Raw genomic sequence first — 12352 nt, 5'->3', positions numbered from 1 at the left:
GACCCTGAGACCATGACCTGAGTCAAAGACAGAGGCTTAACCCACTGAGCCACCCAGGTGCCCAAAAAGTAAAACTTTAAAAAAAGAATTACCTTTTCCTGAAATTACTTCTTTTTCTACTCGCCACCTAAATCCAAACTTTGAGAAAAAAATTACATTTATACCAGCATAAATTTAAACACTATTGAAATTGTATATACATCTAAACATAGAGGACACTGGGGCCACTCTTGGACAAAAGACAGGGCAAACACCCCATGGATACACAGCATAGAAACAGTGATCTGAAGAGTGCGTGGGGAACACGGTGCAGAAATTAGCTGCTCATCTCTGAGCGTGTCCCAGAAAGGCAGTGTTCACAGACAGACCTCTCTGGGGTTAAAGAAACTGGCCAGCACCGTTTCCCTCCCATGCCCCTCAGCATAAACACAGGGCTACCTGTGGAAAACAGCACAGGGCTGACACTCACTACTTAACTTGCTCACACAAAACCCTGCTGGCCCCCATGCTCCAGAGAAGCCCTGCTTCTCAGACACATTTGCCTCCGTCCCAGCACAGTGGGCCCTCTCCCCGGAGACAACTAGCCCAAATCCCTTCCACACCATATCTCCCTACCCAGAAGTCTTGCAAGCCTTGGTTCTAGTAGTGGCAGAGACAGGTCTCATTTCACAAGCAGACCAGAGCACACCTAGTTAAAACACTGCCTATGACAGGAAAAGAGAACCTTCGCAGATGACTGGCCTGAAGGACAAAGTGGTCAGGACACAAAAGCAGAATGCATGTAGTATACATTGGAGACACTCCCAGAAGCACCGAGCCCTGGAGAACAGGTGACACTATACTACAGGGCACTACAAGACCTCTTCTTCATAAAATGGAGTATTATTTAGCTAAAAGAAAAGAAATCTTGCCATTTGCAACAACATGGAAGGAGCTAGAGTATAATGCTAAGTGAAATAAGTCAGTCAAAGAAAGAAAAATACCATATGATTTCCCTCACATGTGGAATTTAAGAATCAAAACAGATGAGCAAAGGAAAAAAAAAAGAGAAAGACAAACTAAAAGACAGACTCTTAACTATAGAGAACTGATAGTTACCAGCAGGGAGGTGGGGGGTGGTGCGGGGATGGTGAAACAGGTGATGCAGATTAGAAGTGCACTTATGATGAACACAGGGTGATTAAAATAAAAAGTTAAAAAAAAAAAAAAGAAAAAGCAAACATAATTCTCATTGTGAGAAACTTTTTTTCTCCTTATAGGATTCCAGGTATTTAAAAAAAACATTTGAATAATTACCAACTTCCCTATTAAGGAATTAATCTTATTTACTTTTAAACTACCTATTAAAAGGTACAGGTGCTAGGCTGCAAGATACCTAATTAATAAAAAATATCTATCTTGTTTTATGACACTGACAGAAAAAAAAGAGGATATGGTACAGCAAAGAGACAATATGCTATAGTCCAAAAGAGTTGGATTGTCTGGGTTTACATCTTAGCTGCACCACTTAATGGCTTTATAATACTGGACGAGGTATTTAATGTTCTTGTGCCTCAGCTTCCTCATATGTAATGTAGAGAAAATACAATACCTATTTCTTTGGATTAAGAAGTTTGAATGGGATAATACGCACAAAGTATTTAGAATAGTACCTGGTACACAGTATCCTAGGGGTTAATAAACGAGGGCCTGCTGCCTTTTTTATGTTTTATTGGAAAACAACCACAATCACAATTCATGTATGGCTCTTTCCCCACTGGCAAAGTATTATGAAGAGAAAAGAGAAAGGGGACCCTTTGGAGCCCTAAACTTTCCTCCAGATTCCTAAACATAACTGTTCTTTTGGCTAAAAATAATTTTTCTTCACTGCCTTTCTGAAATCTTTCATATTCATGGGCTAATTTTCTATAGTTTTAATAAATGATTTCATTTTCTATTCAATTTACTATAATGGTTAAAAGCTCAGTTTTAGAATCATGCAGACCCAACAGAAGCTCTACCATTCATTAATTAGCTCTGTGGCCTTGAAAAGTCTCTTAACTTCTCAGTCTACTTTCTTTTTATGTATAAAAACCTCGTCTAATAGGTTGTTGTATTATGAGAGATAATTCAGATGAACTGTTGTTCAATGCCTGGTTAACTTTGTCTATTTTTATCACTTATTTGAATTAGGCAATTTTGTAGTTTAAATGCAACTAGGGGCTCAAATATTTGAAAATACTCTGATTAAAATCCAAAAAAATAACCTCCCTCCCCAGTTTAGAAAAAAAATAAAACGTTCAAAATGACTCTGTTTTATTCTACTTTTAAGCCCATTTATGTTAAGATTGCCTGCCATCTAACATATATGTTGGGATGCCCACTGAAGCACAGAAAATTTGTACAGCAATAGTTTCTCAACTTTTCCTTCCACTCATGAATCTATTCAACAAATAATTATTAAGCAACTACTTACTGGGCTTGGCACTCTGCTGAAGATACAAGATGATTATTAAAATAGTGTCTATTATCAGGAAAGTTATAATCTTACAGGGGGTAAGAAATATAATAAACAAACATAGTATGTCCTACTAGTTAAAGATTGTATAGAGGTTTTGCATCAATGTGTTTTTATATTCTCGCCCGACATACATTTTCCTGCTGATAGGCTGAATTAAACACTGGAATTACTCAGGATTTGGTGCTAAGCCTCCTTCTCTTACTCTACCTGCTAGCACAGGGAGATCACACATGCAAGCAGTAAGACAGATGGATCCTAACTTCCTGAAAACACGAAGCTCCAAGACCATCTACTTGGACTTCTATGCAGAAGAAAAATAAACTTCTGGCTCATTTAAGTCAGTTACTTAGGAGTGCTTCAGTCCTTGCAGCAGGTTCTAATCCTAACTGATTCAACAATCCAACCAATTTCTCAATGATGAAAGGGAAGAAGTAGTAAAGAAGGGAACAAGTGTGTGGGACAGAGGCTGGAATTCACTAAAAATGCCCCAAGTAATAGGCACTGAGCAAGGAGCTGATTAACTACAAGTGAATAAAACACTGTCTTTGTATAAATAAAATTATGAGAAAATGCATCCTAGCAAGGAAATCAAAGGCACTATTCTTAACTCAAACATGGTGTGCCAAAAAAAATAGTCATCTTTCCCTTAGAAAAGATACCCCTCATATATATGGGGTAAGAGGCATATGGGAAATCTTTGTACCCTCCCCTCAATTTTGCTGTGAACTTAAAAACTACCCCTAAAAACCGGGCCTTAAAAAAAAAAAAAAAAAACCTGCCTCACTCCACATTTCCTATTTCTGATTTCTTACTTAGATTTACCCTCACATCTAACTACTCATCATGTTCTAATAGAAAAATGTAATTTATTTCAAGATTATCCTCTTTAAAGTATGATTTCCAATAATATATGTTTTTCAAATGGAGAATATAAATACTTATTGTTTTATGTGTACTTCCTCCCCTCAACTAAATTATAGGGATTTTTTTTTGAAGGGCAGTCACGTTTTAATTCACAATACCCTGCCCAGTCCTTAATAAATACTGAACAGCAATCAACAAATAAGCTAGCATGGAATAAGCTGCTTTATTAGGTTCCTAGAAAGATGTGTATTTCATACTTGACTTGCAGTGTAGTAACTTCAAGTAACTCCAATTGCTGTGGTGCCTTTTGGATTTGCTGTGATCAATAACTAGTATAGAGAGGAGAGATAGCTCTTAAGAAATCAAGGAAGTCTTTGGGATGGGTTTGTAAACAAGGTTGTAAATCTGGACACTCTTATCTACAAGAATACTGTGAAGCAACCCATATATTAAAAGTACTATGGAAAAAAAATATGAAACAAATCATGGTTTGAGATTTAATTAATTAAATGAAAAAGAAATTCTTATAATAAATAAATCTAAAAAAACTTTTTAAATAGATTCTGTCTTAATACAAATGTACACTATCCAAAACATAGATTTATGCAACATTCCCTCCCCCATTTCAAACTGAAATCATCTGTTCCAGGTTACTTTCTCTAGCTGTGAATGTGAAATTTGAGATAGAAATAAAAATCACTTTACTATCAACTAAAGTAACTAATGTAAAGCAGGAATGGAAATCTGCCATTACAAAATAGCACTGATAAGAGTTAATTCTACTAGCCCAGACATTGGTATAAAAGAAGATGTACATCTGCCTCTTTATAGATGGTAATTTATTTGAAAAAAAAAAAAAAAAAAAAAAAGCCTATCAATTTCAAACATCATCTGTGAAACAAGACATCATTCTGCAGTGTCAAATCATTCATTATAATCAGTAGAGGCTCTAGGCCAGAGTTAGGATGAAACAGGATCCAGTAGCCACTTGTTTAATTTCAGACTATTCATGCCTCAGCTCACAAAGCACCCTTGAATAAGGCGCCCTTTGTAAATTTCATAGTTGCAGAAGTTAAACTGTTCAAATGACACTTCATAGATGCAGGGCAACCTAGCTCATTTAGCACCTTTAAAAGAATAATATGGGGTGTGATAGTATAATTAAAAAGTAATATGGTACTTAAATAAGAACTTTCTATAAATATTTGGAAGGCATACCTTATTTTCTTTGTATCTACTGAGATCTGCTATGCAGTATTCCTTGAATAATTTATCATAGTATTTCTTTGCAAGTTTCTTTTCCCTAGATTCATAAAAGAACATAAATCTTTTACATTTATAAATTAAACCACAGTTTTCCAGGTGAAAGCAATGTCAAATAACACATATGATATAAATATTAATGTTTTAAAAGAGGCCTATTACTTACATGTGCATAGAATACCTGAATATTAACTATTAATAGTGGCTCTCTCAGAGAGGGAAACAGGAAGATTGACAGTCAGAGGAGAGGAGCCTTATTCCTTTTCACGTTTTGCAATGTTTACATTTTTAAAACCACTTTCAGGTATTACTTTTTCCCAAAATATTTTTAAAAATTTTTAAAAACCATTTAACAGGACAACAAAGAATACAGTAAAAGTGTAATATATTTTCTTTTCAAGACTAAGTCAAGCAATGAGAAGTCAGTTAAAACTGCTAAAAATGACCAAAGGAACCAAATCAGATTCAATACTAGGCATGTTTTTATGTCCTCCATTCAGAACTCCTCCATGCCGGGGCTGAATGTAAGACATGGAAACAGCAGGAGAGACGGGACTAAAGCAATTCATGCATTACATCTCAGACAGCAAAAATTACCAATTCATGTCCATTTCATCCTCCTCATTCCATAAGAATCTATGATTTTCTCGTATAACATCCATGTCTGTCTTGTCATTTTCCCTGGAAAATAAAACTATTCCAATTACACATAAACACAAAATTAGTCAAATTTAGGAGGTTAAACAGTTCTGTGAGATTTTTTTTAGCACTTGAGAAAAAATACATGAAGATAAAGATAGTTTTATGTGTGAATGTATATATACTTATAAAAACAATTTCCATATTGGGGCACCTTGGTGGCTAGGTCAGTTAAACATCTGCCTTCTGCTCAGATCATAGTCCCAGAGTCCTGGGATTGAGCCATGCATCAGGCTCCCTACTTCTTCTCCTCCCTGCTCCTTCTCTCTCTCCCTCTCTCTCTCACTATGTCTCAAATCAAATAAATAAATCTTAAAAAAAGAAAAAAAATTCCGTATTGTCTAGAATGCTGCTCCAGAAGCAAGTTAAATGGATAAGGCATCCATTTACCTATTGTGCTGGCTTCAATTATATGGATGATGCTAAATCACCAAAGCCAGGAGGAGGAACCTGAATAAACTTGAATAAACACTAAGTGGATAGGGAAAAATAATGAAAGCAAGTTTTATCTAAAAAAGTCAATAACCCCATTTTCATCACATTTAAAAACTGTGTAAAGAGTTTTCTATACCTCATTTTACTATAGCTTCCTAGAGAGACTGAGTAAGAGCAGAAGAGAATGGGGGGAGGGAATGATATTTTAAGATGCTAACAGTTTGGGGAAAGAACAAGGGATTGTTGGGGAAAACAGACTAAATTGAGAGGGGGAGATAAATCTGGGGTAGATGAGATCATACAAAGTTTTTAAGGCTCTACCAAACTCAGAAAATTATTAAGTCTGGGGGAAAAACCACACACACAACCAAGAGGCTCTGATAGAGAGCCTCAAATATAGGAAGGAGTTGGTTTTTGTCCTGTTTGCCCTACCTTTTTTTAAAAACCAATCCCAAACACTGAGGCCTAAAAAAATAAATTATTTCAAAGATCCTTGTTCAAAAATTTTTTAAAAATTTACTGCATAATCAAGGACATGAGTATTCGTCACATAACCTGTTATCACCAAGTGCAGATCTGGCTTAGCAGGCTACCTGAGGCCAAATGCCAGAGAAATGGGGTTCATGATGAGATACTTAGCAAGAAGTTATGGATAGCCTCTCCACTTCAGGATATTATATGGAAACTGGAATGGAAAGCTGGAGAGAAGGACAGAATCTGAAGACACAGTAGCTGTGAGTCTTTAAAGACCTCCATACTTTCCTCCTGTTCTATGTGAACTTCATGACACTTACCCCAATCGCCTGAAATCTTCTTTTTTGCCACCATAGTATAAAATATAGTCATTTACAAATTTTGTGTGCCTTTGATACTGAAATGCAAAAAATTAAGGATTTGATTTGCTTAGGAGTTGTTCTATGTCTATGATAAATGAGTAAAGTAAAGAAAAACAGTATAAATCTACTTAGTTTTTTTAATATGCAAAACCTACTATATATGCTTATGAATTAAAAAAAAATATATCTAAAAGGGGGCACCTGGCTCAATCAGTTGAACATCCAATTCCTGATTTCAGTTCAGATCACAATCTCAGTGTCCTGGGACTGAGACCCATGTGGGGCTCCACGCCCAGTGCAAAGTTTGCTTGTCTCCCTCTCTTGCTTTGCCCCTCCCCCCACTCACATGCTCTCTCTTTCACTGAAATAAATAAATCTTTTAAAAAATATATCTGGGGCGCCTGGGTGGCTCAGTGGGTTAAAGCCTCTGCCTTCAGCTCAGGTCATGATCTCAGGGTCCTGGGATCGAGCCCCACATCGGGCTCTCTGCTCAGCAGGGAACCTGCTTCCCTTCCTCTCTCTCTGCCTGCCTCTCTACCTACCTGTGATCTCTGTCTGTCAAATAAATAAATAAAATCATTAAAATAAATAAATAAATAAATAAAAATAAAAAATGTATCTGAAAGGGTAAATATTAACTGTTAAGAGTCAATACTGTAGAGCAGAGGGGCTTTCACCTTCTACTTAATACTGTTCCTATTGTTTTTAACATTTTTCAAGCATATACTACTCCTGTGATAAAATATAGTTCTACCTGGGGAGAAAGAGAGCTTCATATTCTATTGCTGAAATACATACAGACTCACACCAATATTCCCTTTAATCATAATATGAAAAGTTATAATGTCTAAAATTTAAAGGAGTATAATTTGGGACGCCCGGGTGGCTCAGTTGGTTAAGCTGTTGCCTTCAGCTCAGGTCATGATCCCAGCGTCCTTGCTCAGCGGGGAGCCTGCTTCTCTCTCTGCCTCTGCCTGCCACTCTGTCTGCTTGTGCTCTCTCTCTCTAACTCTGACAAATAAATAAATAAATAAAATCTTTAAAAAATAAATAAATAAAGGAGTATAATTTACCTTTTATTACCTTAACATATAATTTAATTATTCCAATAATGATAAAGCCTCTAAAATAGAAGATACAACTTTTATAGTATTAAATCCTAACATTAGGCTTTCAAAAACCTATGAATACAAGAACTCAGATGTTCTTTTTTAATACTTTCTTTTAATATTTAAGAATTCAGTCATGTTTATTTTTAATGCAATATAACAAGATATATGAGCATCTTAGTTTTTGTTTTGAAAAGCTCAACAGTATTCTCTCCAGAGCTGGACATGCAAATAACAGAACTGACCTCATCCACAGTACTGCCTGACTACACCCTACTATATCAAAGATAAATAATGACTTAATTCATCACAGTACGTTCTAACAGAATATTGAACCATAATATGATACTTCCAAGACTGGCAACAAACCAGTTAACCTTTCAGAAAAGGAAAAAAGAGAAAAGCTAGATATCTAGAGATTTGCATCCTTTCTAGCTCTTAGTCTATCTCTAACTGGTCATGTGACCATGGCAAGTCACTTCAGTCTTTTAGATTAACAAATTCTTTCTGTCAATTGTCAATATGCAGGCAATATGGCACCTGTCACAACAGCTTAGCTCTGTCATTTTAGCATGAAAAGTAGGCACAGATAGCACCTCAATGAATAAGCACAGTTACGTGCCAATAAAGCTTTATTTATAAAAACAGGGGCTGAATGGGACCTTGCTTCCAGGAAACTAGAGTAGACAAAGATGTACTTCTCCCTGTTCTTCTCACTAAGAACTAAAAACCTTGGAAATTGTATCTAAAACAAATATACAAAGATCCTGAGAGGTGAGGAGATGAAGGCATAATAGCTAGGGAGCTCAAGACCCATGGTTACACATGGTGGTTAGCTCCCCAGGTTTTCTTTTTGACTCATAAATTCAGACTTGAAAATGAAGATGCTGACAAGCTGAAAATGCCAACAAGCACAGATAAGAAAAGTCCCAACAAAGCCTGCTCTCTCTAACTGAATAATCAAGACAGAGGGCACCCCAACAAGACAGGTAACTTAGAGACAATACCTACGCTACTCCAGCGAAAAATTCTAGAAATAACCATGGCCCCACCTCCACCCATGTCAAAAAAGGGGACCTACACTTTCACCCTCATCAGTCTGTAACTAGATACCCCAATACCCCCAAATGAGTGGTGTCATAGAAGGCACAATAGATGTTGAAATGCCAAAGGAACAAGTGACAGATGAGATCCACGGGAAAGTTAAGCTATTGAGTTAGAAGATAAGAAGAATAAATTGGTGGTAAGAGAAGTCCTGTAAGTTAAAGCAAAGGATTAGGAAATGGTAACAAAGTAAAACAGATGTCAATAGGTAGGGGATGTATCTAACTGCCATTGTCCCCTTCTCTTAATCCTGACTATAGTAATAAATACCAGAAACATGTCAGGTCTTGTTCGTCTTCTCTTTCATTCTCCAATATTCCCAACAGTAATATGGATGGCCAGTGGCAGCAGTCAGTGTAAAGAGCCACAGCCTTACCAAAAAGCTGAGATGAGACGGGGCTATAATAGAGAAGCAAGATATAGCTTAACGACAGCCCCAAGTCACACCTGAAAGATGAATGAGGCCTGAGGACAGACCACAAACACATCTACTTCTAGATACAAGTTTTACAAAGAGTTTAAACAGCCAAGAACCAGGTAGTAAGAGAATAAGAGTTATTATGAGACTAAAGGTAAGACCAGTATTAAAATGAGAAATGTTGACAGCTTGGCAAAAATAAGTTGGAAAAATATCTGCAGGTTCATGGACTTTGTAAACCTATTCATAGATCATTAGTAATATGTTTTATTATTTTTGTTTCTGAGTCCTCCTTATGTATTAAAAAAAGAAAATTGTACTCAAAAGTATAAATGTCAAGACTGCATATCAATAAACAGTTACCTTTAAAAATGTAATATAAGTCTACCTGACTTCACAAGATTTTATGAAATAAAAAAGTAGATTTTAAAATATTTTATTAGTTAGAAAAATCTAGAGATATAAAAAGGATACAGCATCCATAGCTATAAGGTGAAATCTTCTATTTCTTGCTTCTTCCCTGTAAAAAGATAAATTTTAAGCAAATTCAAATGTCTATATTCTAATTAACAGAATTAAATCCCCAAGTCCCTGAGTTTATAAAACATCTTAAACTGAAAAAAAGCAATTTACACTGACGTACATACCTATCCAGCAATTCTGCTGCAACTTGTTTATGGGCCACTTTTCCATGTTTTTCTTTCTGAAATGGCTTTTTGAGCAGTAAATCATCTTCAACTGTCCTGGTTTGTGAAGAAGAAAAATTATGAAAAGAGCACATTTTTCCTCAAAGGATGTTTCCTGTTTCTTCATATTTTCATAACAGGAACATGGTTTTAAAAATTCAAGTCTTAACTTAAAGAAGACTCACTGATCTTTAATGAGATTTTTTTTTTTAAGATTTATTTATTTATTTGACAAAGAGAGATCACAAGTAGACAGAGAGGCAGAGAGAGAGAGAGAGAAGCAGGCTCCCTGCTGAGCAGAGAGCAGGATGCGGGACTCGATCCCAGGACCCCGATATCATGACCTGAGCCAAAGGGAGCGGCTTAACCCACTGAGCCACCCAGACGCCCCTAATGAGATATTTTATGTCTCCTTAAGTAGCTTACTTACTATCTTAACTTTATTATTTATAAAATGGAGAAAGTGAAACTAACAAATGAATGGATTCTGGTGTCAGATCACCCACGTTCTGGTATCCAAACCTGGGCTCTGCCACGCACTATCTTAACCTTAAGTAAATTTAAGTTACTTAATCTCTTTGTGCATAAAGTAGAGATAATGAAGCTTTTGGTAATCAATAATATAAAAAAATAAAGGTGGATTATAAGTGAGATGGACTATAGATAATCAGCCCTAGTTCTGAAGACAGGTAGAACCCTAGAGTAGAAACTATCAACTAAATTTGCTCCAATTCTAGTCTGACAATGTAATATTTTGAATGAAAAATCTTGAAAATGTAAAGAACCATACAATATAATTTATTGTCACTATTTCTGTTCTTTTGGTCATCCATGAAGACTGAGTACCCAACAAAAATGTTCAGTCCCATTTAGTATACCCAATATATTGCTCTCGGTGTGAAATAATAAAGCAATTTTTCTAAGTTTGGTTCATATGAATCAGTTAACCACTCCTAAGTTAAAAGATAAAATCAGTTTCTAAACACTAAAAGCTGAAAACAATGTCCCTTCATACAGCAACATCAAGGTGCGACCTCCTTATAAGGCCCAGGCTTTATTTGCTGACAGTTCTTGTCCCTTCTAATTCAATAAAAATTTCCATGAGCTCCTTCCTTTGAGCACTTAGTCTGCTCATTTACAAAACCATAAAAATGCACCATATGACAATCTCACTCTCCATGTTAACCTCACTTTGAAGTCACATACTTGCAAAGGGACCACCAACCAAGCCCCCTCTCTTCACTCTGACGTTTGCAAGTAAAATCCTTAATAGCTGAATGAAAAATAGATGCAAGAGAGAAATCCAAGAGTTTTCACTGATTCCCTTTCTCCCCCACTTCCCTTCCCATAAATCCCTTCACAGCATAAACACTATTTTCTTATTTTTCACCTAAATGTTCTCAAATTCTCAAGTCAATTCATTCTAGTTTAATAAACGAAAATTCATTCAGTAGAGCACTGTTGTCTTCACATGCAAACACAATCCAAAAACTTTCAGTATTATTTATTTATACCTCATTGCAATCTAAAAAGGATATGAAACACAGATCAATAAAAAATTACTTACCTTTTTTTCCTTTTGTTAGATTCTCCACCATGTTCATCATCACTAAAATCAGAGTCATAGCCTCCATGACCATGCATCTGCAAAGGAGTATAAAGTCAGTTACTTAGAACTTAAATCGCCCATAGTTCAGGAAACAGAATAGTTCAAAAATAAGTTATCTTTAAAAGCCATAATAATTGTAAAGGATCATGGTGGGTATATCACCGTTCATGGGCCATCCAGCCATCTAAAACTTTCACTCACTTTGAAATAACAGTCCAAACTTTCAGAAATGAATCAACACTTTACACCTTAATTACCAGGAGGCTACTGACATTCTCATTGAAAATGAAATCTAGAAGTTGCTGTGTGATTGCACACAAGGTTCAGCAATGCTTCACTTCTGACTCGGAGTACTAACAGTTGCTGTGTTTTTATCAACTTTGTCCCAGATGTTATGGCAGGTCCTTAACAAACACTGCTTCCACATCCGCAAGTTAGGAACTATGATCTCCATTTTACAGATGAAGAAATCAATGACAAACAAAGTTAAGTAAATCAACTATAGAGCAAATAAACAGCTAAACTGAACTACTCGATTCTTAAGCTCATGATTTCAACTACTCTAAACTGCCTTTGGAATATGTTAACATGATTATATTCTATTAGATTCACTGTATTTGTGAACAGTCACTATCAAGTCATTAAAACTTTCCTATCTTTTTTTTTCAACATATGTTGAGATTTCCTTTTTCTTTTAAACCTAGTTTCCACAAAGTAAACAACCTTGCTCTTTGGCCTAGTTAATTTTATCTTGTTCCAGCTCATATTTTTAACTGAAATCCTTAGAAATACTGAAAGAGCTCAGTTGTCACTTGGTTGTGTTCGAAGC

The 12352-nt window shown here is 35.9% G+C and overlaps 1 protein-coding gene across 1 annotated transcript in view; it reads right to left on the bottom strand.

Moving 5' to 3' along the window:
- LOC131828634 (protein FRA10AC1) overlaps nt 1-11558 on the bottom strand; it is a 32079-nt gene extending 20521 nt beyond the window's left edge. The window contains exons 1-7 of the mRNA XM_059169425.1: nt 11482-11558; nt 9876-9971; nt 9703-9748; nt 6556-6632; nt 5225-5308; nt 4583-4667; nt 93-138 (exon numbers count right to left, since the gene is read on the bottom strand). Of these exons, the coding sequence (XP_059025408.1) occupies nt 93-138; nt 4583-4667; nt 5225-5308; nt 6556-6632; nt 9703-9748; nt 9876-9971; nt 11482-11558 (511 nt within the window). The remainder of the gene's footprint in view (nt 1-92; nt 139-4582; nt 4668-5224; nt 5309-6555; nt 6633-9702; nt 9749-9875; nt 9972-11481) is intronic.
- Nucleotides 11559-12352: the final 794 nt, after the last annotated feature.

This window comes from Mustela lutreola, chromosome 4 (genome assembly GCF_030435805.1).
Source record: "Mustela lutreola isolate mMusLut2 chromosome 4, mMusLut2.pri, whole genome shotgun sequence".
Lineage (NCBI taxonomy): Eukaryota > Metazoa > Chordata > Mammalia > Carnivora > Mustelidae > Mustela > Mustela lutreola.
Note: the sequence above shows the minus strand (reverse complement) of the source record. Positions and strands in the feature narration are given on the sequence as shown.